The sequence below is a fragment of the Leucoraja erinacea genome, chromosome 5, assembly GCF_028641065.1.
Source record: "Leucoraja erinacea ecotype New England chromosome 5, Leri_hhj_1, whole genome shotgun sequence".
NCBI classification, from domain to species: Eukaryota; Metazoa; Chordata; class Chondrichthyes; order Rajiformes; family Rajidae; genus Leucoraja; species Leucoraja erinaceus.
The window spans coordinates 53,886,858-53,906,559 of record NC_073381.1 but is presented as its reverse complement, the minus strand read 5'-3'; the positions used below and the strand labels follow the sequence as shown (position 1 = coordinate 53,906,559).

General features: G+C 41.2%; 1 protein-coding gene across 2 annotated transcripts in view; it reads right to left on the bottom strand.

The window, feature by feature from the left end:
- Positions 1-1,535: 1,535 nt before the first annotated feature.
- The window catches only part of arhgap18 (Rho GTPase activating protein 18), a 123,245-nt gene continuing 105,078 nt past the window's right edge, over positions 1,536-19,702 (bottom strand). For both annotated transcript variants that reach the window (XM_055635636.1, XM_055635635.1), the window contains exons 9-15: positions 15,450-15,609; positions 12,103-12,185; positions 6,685-6,891; positions 4,724-4,876; positions 3,235-3,368; positions 2,975-3,033; positions 1,536-2,128 (exon numbers count right to left, since the gene is read on the bottom strand). In XM_055635636.1, coding sequence (XP_055491611.1) covers positions 2,037-2,128; positions 2,975-3,033; positions 3,235-3,368; positions 4,724-4,876; positions 6,685-6,891; positions 12,103-12,185; positions 15,450-15,609 — 888 coding nt within the window. In that variant the 3' untranslated portion in view covers positions 1,536-2,036. The remainder of the gene's footprint in view (positions 2,129-2,974; positions 3,034-3,234; positions 3,369-4,723; positions 4,877-6,684; positions 6,892-12,102; positions 12,186-15,449; positions 15,610-19,702) is intronic.

Genomic DNA, 19,702 nt, shown 5'->3' with positions numbered 1-19,702 from the left:
AAGCACATCTGAAGTGTTAATGTTGTTACCACTGTTGAAATACAGGAAGTAGCACAGCCATTTAGCACAAACACACCTTCATTAACAACAATGTGATATTGGGCAGAAAATCTATTATAAATTATGCTGATTGTGGATTATATAGTCAATGGCTAAATTTCAATTAGATTTTTTTCAGATAAGGATTGTTCATAATTCTTGGATAATATTACCATAGTTATTTTTAATATATTATTCCAGCTGTAAACTTTCAGTAAATGGCACATACTGATGGTTGTTTGTGTCAATTGTGTCCATAAACATCAATCACATACACCATTAAAATATTTAAATGTTAAATTTAGGAGAGCCAATACAACATGTGGAATATATACATTTTTTTATTTACAAGACTAGAAAATGTGACTGTACAGTTTAAAAACTGATGGAAACATTAAAACAGAATAGACATTCTAATATTAAATAGCAATTAAATATTGAATGTATTTAACATGAGCCAACCTAATACAAGTGGTCTAAATTACACATTCAAGTCTTCTTTTTAAAACAATACATTTTGAAATAAGCAGGATGCAGCCTCTTAAGAGCCTGCATATAGTTTTGTCACAAATATCCTTGAAGTTTTGAGATTAAACGAAAAGGATATAGTAAATGCCATATGAATATTTCAGCCTAGGACACTATATCAACAAATCTATTGAGATGTTTCATATTTAATGTCTCTGCTAAACTTTTCTAAACCATCTATTCCATTTTGAATTTGCTGTGAATGATTCATCAAAGAATTAAGTCTTGTCAGATTACAACCTGAAAATTTACAATTGCAGATGAGCACAACATTTTTTATTATATTTCTTTGACATCTTAATCCAGATAAAATTAAAATTCTAAGAGTGCTTGATGTAGATAGAAAGGGGCTAGAGCTACAAGTCACAGTCTCAAAATAATGCATGGGACTGAAATAAGAAGAAATGGGTTTGCAGAGAGTGATGAATCTTTGGAATGATCTACCCAGAAGTCTGTGGAGCCCCTGTCATTGATTGTGTTCAAAACAGAGATGGGTTGATTTATGTGTTGGAATCAAGGGATTTGGGAATAGGGCAGGAAAATAGTGGTTGAGGTAGAAGATCAGCCCCAATCTTGTTGATTGACAGCAGGTATAAAAAGTTGATTAACTTACTCCTGCTCCATTTTATATGCTTCTATAATAAACTACCCTGTATTGGACGAATGCTTCAACTCGGATGATAACAGAAGTGGGTATAATGCCATTTTTGGAGTAGACTATAGAGGCTCTGATAGCTGTGGACACCAAATTACTTGTTTCTGCAAATAAGTCACTTATCCAGCTTTGCATTCACACAACCAGACCAACAGTGCCTCTCCTGGTGTCATTGTTGGCACAACTGATATCCATAACCTATATGAACCACTGTGATGCGGCCTTAAACTTACAATAAATTCTACCTTGTTTTCATCTTAGGAATCTCCATGTGTGTGATTTTTGGTTAATTTTTCTTAATTTGTGATACATCATTTTCCAGTCAGTTCTTTAAAATCTAAAAATAAATTGATTCCATATGTTGTTCTGCTGCATATGTTCTTACTGGATTGTTAAGTTTTGCTCTTAATGGTTTATGTCCCGTCAAATCTCTGGTCTTCTAAAAGGATTTTTTTTGTTAATGACCACCTATATCAAAACATGTTTATTTCTAATACATGAAATTTACATATTGCATAAATATTTTAAGCATCTTGATGCATGCAGTTGATTTTTCAATATTTATCCCCTTTTCAAAGGGAAAATAACTTGAATTTGAATCGTCATAGCAATGTTGGTTCTCTTGCCCTTCTGCATATATCAAGATTCACGTACATGGACAGGTCAGACAGATTGACATTGTATTTCATAGAAAATAGGTGCAGGAGGAGGCCATTTGACCCTCTGAGCCTGCTGTACAGAACCTCTTTGCTGTACAGAACCATTAATGCCTGGTTTAACATAATCATGTTGCCTATCTGTTGTTGAAACAATGTCATTGGCACCGAGGCTTTATAACCCATTCTGCTTTAGGATTAAGTTGGTATAGGTCTTTCATATACGTGTCATCATCCAGGCAACGTTCACCTGCAAACAATTTACATAAAAACTACATCAGTACTAATATTTCTCCATCACCTATAATTTCACTTTAAATTTGCTGATCTTCTGATTTACATTCAATATTTTTTTTAAAAGCCCTTGCAATGTGTATGCAGTGACCTAATTGAAAGAGGCATGGTTTTGTTCATCAGGATAGTGGATACCCTAATTCAGAAAATAACCCACAGAAGATGAATTTCTCCCTGTATATTTGTTCAGTGAACCAAATAATCACGATAATCAGTTCATGAACTAGTTCTGAAGCAGAATGGTGAAAATGCTGGAAATAGTGGCATTTGTTCGTAGCCTTAATGATGCCATTGATAAATTTGTAATTCGCCTTGAGTTGTTTAGATTATCCTCAGACAAACCAAATAATCTGTTATGCAAAGAATTAGTTCATGCACATTTGAGATGTGACAATGTAAGTTTTAAATTAGAGTTCAGTTCAGAACATTGTAAGTTGGATGTCTCAATGTGTATAAATCAGAATGACAGAACCTGATGGGACAAAACAATAGCTCTTAAACCTGGAGTCAAACATAAATCATTGCTACTTTCAACAATAATTGGTATTGTCCTAAGGGAAGATCACATGTGAGAAATTGAAGTACTATATTTTTTGGGGAGGTAATAAACTTTTGATAGGAATTGGAGAGTATAGAGGAAGCTTTAATCTGTATCTAAAATATAGCTGTAACGGAGCTGATATTAGGTGCAAAAGATTATATTGCTGAAAACTAATCTCAGATAATAAAAAACAACATTCATTTCGCCCTACAACTGAATTGTACATATCTCATACCACATGCAATTGATAATAAATCTTACCAATATTTCCCCCAATTTCATATAAGCAAACTTCCTCTTTACTGGAAGATTCCGGTATCCTGTTGAGAACAAAATATTGGTATCGCAGAGATACAGGGAGGTGATATATTTTAGTTTAAAATTTACCATTTTGTTCAGTGTAAACTTAATGATTAAGTATGGAAATGCAATTCTAAATATATATGCTGTTTTTTGTATTAGGATGTGTAATTCAGATAACAAAATAGATGACTAGCAAGAAAATTTGAAATTTGCCTTACCTGGTCTTGCCAAGACACTGTTGGAAACGTGCCAAAATATCACTAGCTTTCAGCTCTTCTGTAAGTTGAATCGCCATGGAAACTTTAGAAAGTGATGGTGCCTGAACCCGTATTGCACCCTGAAGTGTGACTGGCTATAAAAAAACATTAACATTGGAATATTGCATGTGGTGCTTTCATCCGAGGATACGAATTATCAATCAAAAATATAAATGCAGAGATAGCCGCAGAAAGCTATCCAGAGATAACTATCCGTATTCAACAAACTTGCGGTAATATCCGCTGATCATCCATTTTACTTCAATGAAATTTAAGTAATTTTAAGGCTCAGATTTAATCTACAGGCAAACCTAAGTGATCTAAGGCACCTTCTGTGCGAGTTAACTAAGAATGAGAGCAGAAAGGAGAAAGGAAAAGGGAAGATCCAAAGGTTTACTGGCTTGCTGGCAACATTTTTATGTAGTTGTTGGCAGTTGTAGTTATGTAGTTGTTTTATGAGTGCATTTACCATTAACTAATATATAAGGTTTACTGATGCAATATAATATTGCACTGTTTTGAGGCAGCAGAGTGATGCAGCTGGTAGAGCTGCTATCTTGCAGTCCCACAGACCCAAGTTCGCTCCTGATCTCAGGTTCTCCCTATGACTGTATGGGTTTCTTCTAAATACTCCTGCTCCCTCCTACATCCCAAAGGTGTGTGAGTTTGTAAGTTAATTGGCCTCTGTAAATTTCCCCTAGCATGTACGGACAGAGGGATCAAATAGAACCAATATGATGGGAGATTGATGGTTGGTGTGACTAGGAAGACCAAAGGGCCTGTTTCCATTCTGTATATTTCAATCAAATTATAAATTGTTACTGACCAAAGATGCATTATCTAGACATTAATAAGGCTTTGCAGAGGGAAGTGAGGGGAGCAGAGAGGATCATTGGCGTCTCCCTACCCTCAGTACAAGAACTGTTCCAGAGCCGCTGTCTGAAAAAAGCTCAGAGAATTGCTAAGGACAAACTGCACCCCCTCCACATACACCTGGATCTCCTGCCATCAGGCAAGAGATATCGAAGCATCAAAGCCCGGACTACAAGACTGCTAAACAGCTTCCTACCACAGGCTGTGAGGCTGCTAAACAGTCACTCTGTACTCACAGTCACTTGATTCTGAGGCTTGGCACGGACACTTTAATAACTGGCACTGGCCACTCAAATCAGCTGCCCTGGACATTTTTTATGATTGGTTTTATTGTATTTTAACGTTGTGTTTTACCTGCTTTTAACTATTTATTTTGTTCCATCAGGGACTGGATTGTTTTTAGTGTTATTATGTGTGAAATGTTTTAAATTTCATGTGCGATGCTCCGCTATTCCCTGGGAAACGTCTTTTCATTTTGCACTGTACAACTGGTGCTTGCAAGATGACAATAAAGGTTGATTGATTGATAATCCCAACTATTTTAAAAGAAGTCCAAGTGTTGATATAGCTTACGTACATCTGTTAGTTTCCTTTCAGTGTGATTCCGGTCATGCTTATCTTTATCGTGTGACATCTTTTTCAGCAACTTTTTCATAGCTTTTTCCTTAGACAGCTTTTTACGACTTTCAATGTTTTGTTGCCGAACTTGATTCATAATGAATTTTGGGACCTGAGAGATATTGATAGGAAATATTAATGTTCATTTATATAAATAACTTGGATGTAAATGGAGATGAGTTGCTGAGTAAGGATTAGACACCAAAATTGGAGGAGTTCCACGCAGTGAGGTAAGCTGTCAGAAGATACAGTGGGATATAGATTAGCTGCAGAAATGCATGGAGAAATGACATGGAGTTTGACCCGAGCAGGTGTGAAGTATTACACTTTGGGAGGTTGAATGCAAGGAGAGTGTACAGTAAACGCTCATTATAGGGGAGAGGTGGTGTCCATTGTTGCCAATTGTCTGCTACAACCAAGTAAGAGATTATCATTGTAATCATTGAAACAAACAACTACAGTTGCGATTTACACACAAAAGGACACAAAATGCTGGAGCAACTCAATGGGTTAAGCCGCATCTCAGAAGAACATGGATAGGTGACATCTCAGGTCCAGACCCTTCTTCGGACTATTGGTCTGGAACTGGAATCCACAAATTGCCTGGGGGACAGGTGAGTAACAACACACTCATTGGTTGCGGCCCGAGGGTGGCTGGTGTGCAGGTAAGGGTCAACAGCAGCAGTGGTGGCGGTGGTGACCGTGGAGGTGGTGACAGCAGCGGTGACTGTTGTGGTGGCGGCGGCGGCTTGACGATTGTGGCCATGGCGGTGGCCGGGGTGGTGCGACCACCAGAGAGGTGGCACATGCCGCATTGGCGTCAGCAGACCAGCCTGGCAGTTAAGGCCAGTAGGTCAGTTCGCTATAACTGAAATCTTTTATAAGTTAAACAAAACGTTTACTGTATACAATTAATGGCAAGACCTTAACAGCATTGATGTGCAGAGGGATCTTGGCGTCCAGGTTCATAGCTCACTAAAGGTTGCAACACAAGTAGCAAGGGTAGTAAAGAAGGTATACTCTAAGGCTCATGTATTTCTATACATTGGTGCTAATGAATGGCACAGAGAGGACCAGTGGACTCTGGAGATAAACAATGGTGTAGGAGAGGAATGATAAACCATTGAATGACATTGTTTGGTTATAGCTTGATAAGGAATGAACCAAGAGAATGCAATTCCACCTACCTGGTCAGTGTGCAGAATCATTAAATTGGTATGGTCAACTTTATCAGATTATAAGCAAAGTTGTATAATACATTGAGAGAATAAAATGGAGCATCAGGAATGCACTTATCAAGTCATCATCTCTGGGCTAGACCATTGGAAGGCCTCACCTATTGATTTCAATAGAGGTTGATGACTTAAATGGAATGGGAATTCATGAATGCATGTGGGGGTGAGCATAAAGCAGGTAACAAACCCACTGCTACCCATTTCGTGATGGAGGACAGGAGAGTGGGTTAGGAGCAGATTAAGGTCAAGGTTTCAAGGTCAATTTATTGTCACATGTACCAATTAAGGTACAGTGAAATTTGAAAATTACCATACAGCCATACTAAAAAAAAAAGCAACAAGACACACAACTACATAAAAGTTAATATGAACATCCATCACAGTGAATTCCCCACGTTCCTCACTGTGATGGAAGGCAATAAAGTCCAATCTCCTTCCTCTTTAAGATCAGCACCTCAATATTTCTTAAAGTCTTGCTTTTTATTTAGCGACATTTCATAGCGACATCTATTTATAAAAAATATGGATGTGCAGGAGGAACAACTAATATTGCAAAATATCAAATATTACACAATAGAACAAAGGAGTGGCTGAATTATCAATATGTGTTCCCTCACAGAACAGTGTGTCATTTAATTACCCCGAAGAAGCTTTTTTTCCCCAAAGGATAGGCGATTATTCTTACCGTCCAAAGTAGGTCTTGGTATTTAATCAGGTAACGCATTATGTTGCTTGTCCCAGTTGCCATTGCAAACTGTGTCTTTGCACTTGACTTTGAGCAATATCCTTTAAACATAAACAGGTTGGGTGCCATGACAACAGAAACGTTGTTTAGGGTCATTTTGTTGCTTTCCCTGTTGTCAATTAATCTCCGAAGAAATTCAAGCAATGCCTGTAAAAATATATTAATTACATGATCAAAGCCCACCGGGTTTTACTGACATTAAGAAAGATATAATTTAAGAAATAAATAAAAAAACATACTGAATAGCTTGAATAAATTCTGCATTGTTTCCTCCTAGTTTATTTTAAAGAGATTTGCTTGAAGGGATGTCTGCTATTTGTCTTCTTCAAGCTATAATGCAAACAAGCATTCTGTTTCCCTTGGGATAACCAATAATGCAATTCTAGTTTTGTTGACAATAAGTCAGTCACAGGACACTAGGCCTTAAAGTGAGAAAATAAGAAATGCTTATCTTCTAAGGCCAAGACAAAGACGAGATTTGAAAGGTGCAAGATGGGGCCAGAGTGTGGTGCAAGCTGTCACTACAGTTATTTTACTCTTTTACTTGTGTCCAATTGTACTCTTGGTATCATTGTATTTTTAACAAATATTGTGCAAGATAATATTCTTCAGTTTCCAATAGGAGAACTTCAGTGAGTGATTGACATTAATCTCACCATGTAGCAAACATATATATTTTCTTTAAAAAAATACACCTGTTTGCTGTGAAAGATTGTAGTCAGATCCTGGCAGGTCATGTTATTTTATCTTCTGTACCCAATAATATAAGTGACTTTGACTCTTGTCAATACCCTCTCTGTCATACGACCCATGGCTCGCTGGGAGGTCATAAGGTCCTAAGCTGATAAGTGATAGGAGTTGAATTAGGCCTTTCATCCTATCAAGTCTACTCCACTATTCAATCATGGCTGTTCTATCTCTCCATCCGACTCCGATTCTCCTGTCTTCTCCCCATAACCTCTGACACCTGAACTAATCAATAATATATCTGTCTCTGCCTTAAAAACATCCACTGACTTGATCTCCACAGCCTTCAGTGGCAAAGAATTCCACAGATTCACCACCCTCTGACTAAATAAATTTCTCCTCATTTCCTTCTTAAAAGAATGTTCTTTAATTCTGAGGCGATGACCTCTAGTCCTGGACTCCCTCTTTCCATGTCCAGTAGTAGCAATATAAGGCAATTTTATTTGTTTTACTTTGAACAAACTTTGAACATAACTATATAGACTAGATAAAGGAAGATAGTCCTGACTGCTGGAAGATTTAGAATACAGGTGTGCCATTTAGAACTGATATCAGTTGCAATTTCTACTGACTGATGGCGGCACGCCCGTGGAATTCTTTACCATAGAAGGCAAAGGAGGCCAAGTCATTAAATATATACAAAATAAAGGGAGGCTCTTAATTAGTTAGATGGATTTGTTTATTGTCACATGCATCAAAGTACAGTGAAAAACGTTTTGTTGCATCCTAAACAGTCAACGGAAAGACTATACATGATTACAATGGAGCTGTCTAGTGTACAGACATGGGCCTGTCCCACAGGTGACATTTTAGGCGACTGCAGGAGACTTTGCGGTTGCCACATGTTCGCGGGTAGTTGCCAGGGAGTCGCCTTCATGGTCGTGAGGACTTCCTGTATTCTGGGATCTAGTCGCGGCCTCATTATGGTCGCCACACATTTTTCACCATATAGTAAGAATTCTTGTGCCGTAGGTGGGTCGCCAAGAGGTCCTAGTGGGTTGCCAGGAGGTCGAAGGTTCTCGTAGGTTGTAGCCGGTGCTGACCAGTGAATTTATTTGGTTCATTGGGGAAAAATAACGTAAGCAGTAGTTTTCAGAACCAAGGATAACTGACCGGTATGTTAATGTCCGCCGAGTTTCACAGCCGTGTATCTCTGGCTTCTTAAAAGTTCTCTCCACTCCTCCCCTCTTCTCCCCCATTCTCCCACTTATCCCCCCATCTTTTAAAGGACTTATGTGACCCTTGCCTTGTCCCCCGCCTACATAACGGGCTGGTGAAGATGGGGGGGGGGTGTGCGTGTGTGTTCCACTCTGACAGTCGCTGTTCCAGTCACTGGTTTTTCAGGCGATTGTCGCCTAAGTGGGACAGGCCCATTACATGATAAAGGAAATAACGTTTAGCACAAGATTAACTCTAGTAACTTGTCAGTTTCTTTGTTGAACTAAATTAAGGCGCATGTTGCAATCAAAAGCGCTTGAACAATTGGTTGGGAAGTCCGATTAAAGATATTCCGAGTCGTTAATGAGGTATGATAGTAGCTCAGAACCACTATCTAATTGTTGATAGGATGGTTCAGTTGCCTGATGATAGCTGAGAAGAAACTGTCCCTAAATCTGGAGGTATGCATTCTCACACTTCCGTAATTCTTGTATGGTGGGAGACGAGTGCAGGGGGAGTGACCGGGGTGAGATGTCGTTGATTATGCTGGTGGCCTTGCCGAGGTAGCATGAAGTGTAGATGGGGTCAATGGAATGGAGGTTAGGTAATGTGATGTTCTGGGTTGTATCCACAATTATCAGCAATTTCTTGCGGTCTTGGATGGAGCTGTTCCCAAACTATGCTGTGATGCAGCCCAATAAAATGCTTCCTACGGCACATCTGTCGAAGCTGGTGTAAGTTGTTGGAGATGTGCCAAACTTCCTAAGCCTTCTATGGAAGTAGAGGCACTGGTGCGCTTTCTTGGTCATTGCTTCAATATGGCTAGTCCAGAAGTTGTTGGTGATACTCACTCCTTGGAACTTGAAGCTTTTAGTGCCATCAATATCAATACTTGGAATATGTGTACCACTTCTCTTCCTGAAGTCAATCAATATCTCATTTGTCTTGCGGACACTGGGAGAAAGGTTGTTGTCCTGACACCAGGTCACGAGATTATAAATCTCCTTCCTGTATTCCATCTCGTCATTGGATATATTATTTGATATCCAGCCCACTACAGTGATGTCGTCCACAAATTTGTACAATGACTTGGAATTATACTTGGTTGCGCAGTCATGGGTGTTTAAAGAAGAAAGAAGCGGGCAGAAAGTACATTCTTGCAGAGCGCCAGTGTTGAGGATTATTGTAGAGGATGATTTATCCCCTATCATCACTGATTGTGGTTTATTGGTCAGGAAGTCGCGGATCCAATTGCAGCTGTGAGTGCTGACCCCAAGTTCCATGAGTTTGGTGATGAACCTGGATGGGATAATTATATTAAAACAGAACTGTAGTCTGTCAATAGAAGTTGGACCTAGGTGTCTCTCTTATCCTGGTGTTCCAGAGATGAGTGTAGGGCCAGGGAGATGGCATCAGCAGTGGAAGGAGGTGAAATGAGTCAAGCCTGCTTGGAAGACTGGATTTAATGCGTTCCATAACCAGACTCTCAAAGCACTTCATGATAGTGGATATCAAGACCACTAGACAATAGTTGTTAAGACTTGAAATCTTGCTTTTCTTCGGCACCAGGATGATAGCGGTCTTCTTGAAGCAGGTGGATACCTTAGAACAGAGTAGGAAGAGATTAAAGATGTTCGTGAATAATCCTGATATTGCCTCTTGGCATCCGTGGTGGCTTTGCAAAGATCATAGCGGGCTTTCTTGTATTACTCAGGTACATCAGCTCACAGTTCATCCATGGTTTCCTGTTGGGGAACACTCAGATTGTCTTCATCGGTATGCGCTTGCTGAGAATGTCGGTCATGGCAGTGGCTGACTCATTCAGGTTGGCTGCAAAATCCCTAAATATGGACCAGTCCACTGCCTCAAAGCCGTCGTCTATCCATGACAACCGAGCAGCAATCAACAACTCTCTGTACCGGGTCCTCCTGCTTCAGCTTTAGTTTGTAGGCAGGGAGTAGAAACACGGCTAGGTGATCAGATTTCCCGAAACATGGCAGAGGAACAGAGTGGTAGGCATTTTTTAATCGATGTGTAGCAGTGGTCGAGGGTGTTGGTAATATGCCCCCGAGGTTGGCTTGATTGAAGTCTCTCTATACAATGACCAGGGCTTTGCCGTGTTTGCGCAAGGCAGTTTATAGCAGAGTACAGTTCATTCAGAGCAAGCTTGGCGTCTGCATGGGGAGGGTTGTGGACTGATGTCAGGATAGCTTAGGTGAATTCCCACGGCAGGTAGTAAGGAGATATTCAGTCAGATATTCCAGGTCCGGGGAGCATCAGCTTGCCAGGACTGCCAAGTCTGAGCACCACATGGTATTAATTATAAAGCAGACCCCACCGGCCTTACCCTTGGCCAACGATGCCATCTGGTCCATGTGATAAAGGCAGAAGCCCTCAAGCTCAATGACACAGGTGAAACTGTCTGGGACGAGCCATATATGGTGAAACAGAGCACACAACTCTAGGATGAAGGTGCATGAGAAGGTATATTGGAGTGGGTGATCAGCCATGATTTTGTTGAATGGTGGAACAGGCCAGAAGGACAAAATGCTCTACTCTTGTTCTTATTTTCTATGTTAGTACACAGCTGGGGCACATACTAAAAATAAATACTAAGTATTCTGCTGATCCACTAACAACTTTAACTCTGTCCACAATTTATACCCTCTTTCCATGTAGGTATTTACCACACTCAACAATCCTTACTAAAACAATCCTTTATCCTGGAAATCCTGGCTAGCCTGGCTTCAATTGGATAGATGACGCCACACCATGGCCTATGGCAGAAAGATGCTAAGCATTTCATGAATATTTCTTACACAATGCAATGTCAAGCATACTGGGGCAAATGTGTGATATCGTAAATGAATCGGTAGTCTCACTGCATGACAGAGAGAGTTACAAGCCTCATAGCCCACGCATAGTGTGGTTATATGCTTTTAATATGACTGTATAACTAATGGACAAGGGTGCCACAACTGAATAACAGTCACATCACCATTAAACACACCACACTAAGCAGAAAGCAGCAGCACAGTTCAATGACTTAGACATTAAAACAAAAATGCTGTTAAAATCATACGAGAACACTCATATGTATTGAGTTGCTTTACTTTTACATGCATCTTCTGCAATCCTTGGAGCTAAAATTGGTCTTGGATGGCCATGAAAACTAATTGCCTGAAGCCTGTCCAAAAATATTTTCCATTCAAGTTAATGGCCTGGATTTTGCAATTACCAGTCTCAACATTACATTGCTTCCAGAATCAAAAAAATATATTCACAAAAAAATTAGCAATCGAACTGGGATAAGGGTTCAGGTCACTAAAACCTGAAACATTGTTTTCAAAAGAGACCAATTTCGTATGTTTCGATTTAAAAAAAATGTAGCAACATTTTTATAATGCAGTTTTTTAAAGAAAAAAATGAAAGCACGTGCAATGCAATCTGTACCTTCAGCGTGTCCCTATTCTGATCTGGGAGGAGAAGCACCAGCAAATTGAGAGCTTGCAGCTGAAGTTTTCTGCTTGTTAGATCTATGAATCAAATATTCACATTATATTATTAAAAATCATCACATTCAGTGTTTTCAAATCATATGAATGAAGGAGAAATATATCTGCCAAGATGGTCAATTCCAAATACAGTGCAGGGTTAAGCCATGAGGTGCATGAAGCTCCAGTACTATCACTGGACAAACATCAGCCCAATTACTGTCAATGCAGAAACTATGGGAGGGTACAGTAGAGTTGGCCGTGTGGGTGTGGTGAGAGAACTGTAACAACTTTGGAGTCAAGGTAATATTCTTTCTGCTTCCACTTGAAAGTTTTTAAATAAAAGTTTGAGTTGAACAAGGAAATTTGTGTTTTGTTTACATATTTAATTTTAAGACACCTGGAAGTATATTTGCAATGGGCATAGCTTCACGCCAAGAGAACGTGTCCAATTTCCCAATAAGCGAGTTTCGGTATTTCTAGAAGGGTCGAGATGGCCTGTTTCCGTGCTGTAATTGTTATTCCGAAAAATGCAAGGAATCGTGGGATTTGTCAAAGGTCATTCGAGAAACAAAAAAGCGAACGGAGGCGCCAGGTAGCGGGAGAGCGGAATGTTACAGCGAGAAAGGGGAAGATGCGACTGGGAGACGGGGAGAGACTGGACCTGCGGAGAGATGGTGAAAGGTGGGGGAGAGAGAAGTGGGGGTGAAAGACGTGCGTGGGGAGACAAGAGAGAGGTTTCAGTTAAACAAACAGCCTCTGGTAAAGCCACGGCTCACTGCTTCTAGAACAGTCAAGAAAATGTCCTCAATCGAGACAATGTAACTTCAGAACCCCTCGTCTCGACCGCATGGCTTTATTCCGAAGCCAGTGAGCGTACGGAGAGGCAGCAATGAGATAAAAGTCATTGCAACTGGTCTCTTCTGCGGCACTGCATGTACGACTGAACTTCCAGCTTCTAGCGAACGTCAAAAAACGAATGATTGTAAAGATGTGTACCGCCCACAGATCAACAACAAGGCGGTTTCATGGTGATACAGTGATGCCATAGACTCTCTGTATAGATAACTCTTCCCCAGTCAGCTGGCTCCCGAGCAACTAGGAAACGCCACCTGGAGCCCACCAGCCTAGGGTTGGACAGACAGAAGAAGACCCACAAGGCTTTTGATTTGGAAAAGTTATTCTGAAGAGGTAGCGAGCGCTGGAGAGCAAAAGAGCGGCCTGCGGTAGCTGGTGCCTCTCCGCTCGCCGCTGGAAGAACTGACACCTCTACTCCCCAGGTCGGGCGCTGCCTCCTCGATCCCGCTGCTCGGCGGCGGCCGGATCGGATTACAGAGCATCGCCGATGCCTCATATTGGCTCCTGATCCCTGCCTCATGTCCGGATAATGTGACCGACGTTGGCTGAGCTGAAGATGGTATCCAACCACTCTCACAAAACGCCGGTGTACGGCGAGGACGAGGACGGTAAGAACACCGAGTTCACTCAACGTAAACTTTAGGTCATTTTTTCCTTGTACCCGCGGAAATCCCCACTCCTATCAATCCCAACCACGGCGCAAAAGTCTAATGTGTAGGAAGTCTGAAGGAAGGTTTTCTATCCAGAGGTGCTGCCTGTCCCGCTGAGTTACTCCAGCATTTTGTGTCCATCTTCGGTACAAAAATGCAAGGTACCTGAAACTATCCGAAACGGAACCCACCAAAAGCCCTTCAACAATAAGGCACTGTGAGGTTGTGGTTGAGAGTTTGGGAGGAATTGTAAGCAGCGAGGGGGAAGGTGAAAAATAAAGTGCTGGAGGATATCAAACGACAAGGACAAGGACAAAGGACGTTTATTGTCACATATACCAATTGGTGTGTTGAAATTTGAGTTGCCATTGCAGCACACCAATAAAATAAACACAACATTATAGAATTTAACATTAAACGTAAAAACGTTTCCCCACTGTGAAGGAAGGCAGCAAAGTTCAGTCCACTTTCTCTATGTTCACCCGTGGTCGGGGCCTATTGAGGCCTCTACAGCAGCCCGATGTTTCAGGCCCTCTCGCGGGATGATGGAATTCCGACGTCGGAAGAACATTCCGAAACAGCCGCTTGCTACCGGAGACCGCAGCTCCCGAAGTCCACAGGCTGCGCTGGTCGGAGCTCCATCACTGGCGATCTCGGCGAAAGATCCCAGTTAAATTCAGCGCCGCTGCGGCTGGAACCTCCGCAGACCACAGCTCCACGATGTTAAAGTCAGCAGTCCCAGCACTCCGGAGCTCCACATGCCGACCTGGGTTAGGCATCGCTCCGCTCCACGATGGTACCACAGTGTAGCGCTGCCACTGAAGCTGTAGCTCGAAGCTCTGGGCAGTCTCTGGCAGGAAAGACTGCGCCAATCCAGGTGGCAGGCTGGCCGCGAGGAGGGGGCGAAGATGTGGCTTGGAGGCAGGACGCATCCTCGCCCAGGTAGGGACTGGAAAAAACGGTTTCCCCCTTCCCCCCCAAACCCCCATATAAAAAGACTAAAAGGCCTCCGGAACAAAACCTTTAACACACTAAAAATTTTTAAAAAGGGTAAAAAACAAACAGCTGCAGGCGAGGCTGCCACACTCTGGGTCAGGCGATACGTCTGTGAAGAGAGTACAGACTAAGTTTCAGATTGCAACCTTTCTTCAGATCAGGAAGAAGGTAACTTCAGCAGAGTGATGCCTTTGTAATTCCCCAAATGACAGAACACTAAAAACATTTCTGTAGGAAGGAACTGCAGATGCTGGTTGACACAGAAGTTAGACACAAAAAGCTGGAGTAACTCAGCCGCTGAGAATGTTTATCTCCAGTGACCTTTGACTTGGGCATGCGCAATTGAAATACCAAACTCGTTTATTGGCTGCATTTTGCAGAATTACAGAACCAGAGGGAGCTGCCTGCTGGCAAAGCAACAACTCTTATTCTGATGGAAAGGAAATCAGGACACATTTTGAACACAATATATCGTCCCTGGTGTCCATGAAAGCATGATTCCTCCATTAGTGTGACATAGCAGTTCGGGCTATAGAACATTTGAATCTGAGACACCACACATCTTGAATTACTTTCTATTTACTAAAATATGTCATAAATTTGCCTATTTTCCAGCTGATTTATATGTTTCCACATATATGCTACATTCTTAATTCCAACAAACGGGTTATCAACTTCCTACATTAAAAATACATTACATTAAAATTTTCGATAATATATGGATACAGCATGCACAAACGATGAACTTGCTTGCCATTTTTATTATCATGAGTACATATAACAGAGAAGATTAATAACTTACTTTGTACAGCTAGGAATGCATCGAGGTACTCAAGAGTGACAAGAGGATGTGGCAGTTCTCTTACAAAGAGCTTCAGTATACTTGCGGCATCATGTTGACGAACATTTTCCCAATTCAAGGTTCCTTCGTAGAACTTTGCTTCCAGCTCCTCACATAGACTCTTGAAACATATAGAGCAGGACATTCAATACAACACCTTAGCTAGCAACAGGTCCTGCATGCTCCCTTTTCACTGTGAGTTCACTCCCCCTCCATATATTATGTGTAAGAATCTTATGGGTAACATAGTTTCTTCATGTGTTTTTTTTAAATACTGTTGGTATATTATTGATTCATTAAATTGTTATCATAGAAACATAGACTTACACTGGTGACACTAAAGTAAAAGGCCCAAATCAAACTCAGGGTAGGAATCTGACAAGCAAAAGGCTGTGAAAGAAGCAAGCTCCTAAAATATAACACAAGCATCAAACTGGTGAGACTATAGCCCAGGGCCTGAATATAATTGATTTTCTTTTCACATTAGAAAATGAGCCTACTCATTTACTCTGTATGATGGGGCTGACAGGGGGAATATGTTATCCACTGAAAGGTTTCACTGCAATGCTTTAGAAATTTGTTCATAAACCCCTGACAAAATGGGTTGTTGAAATTCAGCTTAACCGGGAGCAATGAGGAGGCAAGTTCTTCAAAGAATACCAAGGTATACAAATATTCCTGATCAAGCTCCACATGTCTGAATCCATTCTTTGCATTCAGGACACTGATTTTTTTTTTTTGTGGTACTAAAATATGGCAAAGCATCTTCTCATCTCAGTAGGGTAGTAGATGATGTTCAAAGTTCCATGAAAATATTCTTGGTTTGGATGGATTTGAGCCAAGCTGGATGCCTAGGGACAAGCACGGCTGTTGGGGTTACTAGTTTAGTTTAGTTTATTGTCACATGTACTGAAATACAATGAAAAGTTTTTGTTGTGTACTAACCAGTCAGCGGAAAAACAGTACATGATTACAATCGAGTCACCCACAGTGTAGATACATGATAAATGTGAATAACGTTTAGTGCAAGCTAAAGCCAGTAAATAGTCTGAGGTTCTCCAATGAGGTAGATCATAGTTTAGGACTGCTCTCTAGTTGTGGTAGGATGTTTCAGTTGCCTGATAACAGCTAACATTGCATATTGCTGCCTTGATATTTGACAAATGCAGCTTTTACTTTGAGGGTATTATAGTTTGTTTCAACTCTGTACAAAAAAAAAGATATTGTAACATCCAGTTTGTTCTGAGTTATCTGCAACAGTCTTCTCAATATACAGAGTCAGTGCTTGATTCCGTTCTCACTATTCTTGAGCCAGATACTTGCATGGAAATTAATTTTGTAATTCTATAAAATAAATTGGCATTTCTCCGCAAATGCACCTGTTATCTCATGGGGGGGGGGGGGGGGGGGTTCACACTTGGGGTTTTATATTCCAATTCAAATGTAAAATGTCAGTTTTATAAACTAATACTTGGATATATAGACACATAGACAATAGGTGCAGGGGTAGGCCTTTCGGCCCTTCGAGCCAGCACCGCCATTCAATGTGATCATCACTGATAATCCACAATCAGTATCCCGTTCCTGCCTTTTTCCCATACCCCTTGATTCCGCTAGCCCAAAGAGCTCGATCTAACTCTCTTTTGAATGCATCCAGTGAATCGGTATCCACTGCCTTCTGAGGAAGAGAATTCCACAAATTTACAACTGCGTGAAAACGTTTTTCCTCATGTCAGTTCTAAATGGCCTACCCCTTATTCTTAAACTGTGGTCCCATGTTCTGGACTGCCCCAACATCGGGAACATGTTTCCTGCATCTACCCTGTCCAATCCCTTAATAATTTTATTTGTTGCGATAAGGTACCCTCTCATCCTTCTAAATTCCTGTATATACAAGCCCAGTCGCTCGATTTCATCACATGACAGTCCCGCCATCCCGGGAATTAACATCATGAACCTATGCTACACTCCCTCAATAGCAAGAATGTCCTTCCTCAAATTAGGAGACCAAAACTGCACACAATACTCTAGGTCTGGTCTCACCAGGGCCCTGTACAAGTGTAGAAAGACCTCTTTTCTCCTATACTCCTCTCGTTATGAAGGCCGACATTCCATTAGCTTTCTTCACTGCATGGCGTACCTGCATGCTTACTTTCAGTGACTGAAACAAGCACACCCAGGTCTCATTGTACTTCCACTTTTCCTAACCTGACACCATTCAGATAATAATCTGCCTTCCTGTTCTTGCCACCAAAGTGGATAACCTCATATCTATCCACATTAAACTGCATCTGCCATGCATATGCCCACTCACCCAACCTGTCCAAGTCACCCTGCATTCCCATAGCATCCTCCTCACAGTTCTCACTGCCATCCAGCTTTGTGTCATCTGCAAATTTGCTATTGTTACTTTTAATTCCTTCATCTAAATCATGAATGTATATTGTAAATAGCTGCAGTCCCAGCACTGAGTCTTGCGGCACCCCACTAGTCACTGCCTGCTATTCTGAAAGGGATCCGCTAATCCCTACTCCTTGTTTCCTGTGTGCCAACCAATTTTATATCCATGTCAATACCCTACCCCCAATACAATGTGCTTGTGGTGCGTAGGTCTCGAAAGGAAAGAGAGGAGTCAGGTATTTCGAGAGGCACCTTTATTTGTGTTCCTCCCGGTTGTGGGGAAGTCCACACGAGAGAGAGATGGCACCCAAATCCCTGCCTTTAAACCCGCTGGTTAAGGGCCGCCTCCAGACTGAACCACTCCCGTGCCGAGGGGTTCGACAGTTAGGATGGCACGACCCTTGGGAGCCGCCACATGCTCTAATTTTGCCCACTAATCTCCTTATCAAAGGCTTTCTGAAAATCCAGGTACACTACACCCACTGGCTCTCCCTTGTCCATTTTACTTGTTACATCATCAAAAAATTCTAGAAGATTAGTCAAGCATGATTTTCCCTTTGTAAATCCATGCTCACTTGGACCGATCCTGTTACTGCTATCTAAATGCACTGCTATTACATCTTTAATAAACAACTCCAGCATCTTCCCCACTACCGATGTGAGGCTGACTGGTCTAACATTCCCTGCTTTCTCTCTCCCTCCTTTCTTGAAAAGTGGGATAACATTAGCTGCCCTCCAATCCACAGGAATTGATCCAGAATCTATAGAACATTAGAAAATGATCACCAATGCGTCCACAATTTTTAGGGCCACATCCTTAAGCACCCTGGGATGCAGACCATCGGGCCCTGGGGATTTATCAGCCTTCAGTCCTATCAGTCCACCCAACATCATTTCCTGACTAATGTGACTTTCCTTCAGTTCCTCTGACACCATAGGTCCTCTGTCCCAAAATACATCTGGGAGATTGTTTATGTCTTCCTTAGTGAAGACAGAACCAAAGTACCTGTTCAACTCGTCTACCATTTCTTTGTTCCCCATAATAAATTCACCTGTTTCTGTGTTCAAAGGACCCACATTTGTCTTAACTATTTTTTTCCTCTTCACATACCTAAAGAAGCTTTTACTATCCTTTATATTCTTGGCTAGCTTACCTTCATACTTCATCTTTTCTCCTGTATTGCCTTTTTAGTTATGTTCTGTTGCTCTTTAAAAGTTTCCCAATCCTCTGGCTTCCCGCTCATCTATGTTATACATCTTCTCTTTTATTTTTATACTGACCTCAACTTCCCTTATCAGCCACGGTTACCTCTTACTCCCCTTAGAATCTTTCTTCCTCTTTGGAATGAAATGATCCTGCATCTTCTGGATTATTCCCTTCTGACATCATGTCTCATAAATCTGCCTTTTCCATTTGCTAAGATATTGAAACTAATCAGTCAGTTAAACCATCAACAATAGTTCATTAAACAGTTCACAAAGCCAGTTGTATAGTTGCTTTCTTTTCAACAGTCTCCTGCCGAAACACAACAGTAGTGTAACAGTAGAGACAGTTAACCACATGAAATCATCTTTTATAGGGGCAACTAGGCTGAGGTACAATTATTGTCCTCAGACCATTATTATAGAAACATAGAAATTAGGTGCAGGAGTAGGCCATTTGGCCCTTCGAGCCTGCACCGCCATTCAATATGATCATGGCTGATCATCCAACTCAGTATCCCGTACCTGCCTTCTCTCCATACCCCCTGATCCCCTTAGCCACAAGGGCCACATCTAACTCCCTCTTAAATATAGCCAATGAACTGGCCTCA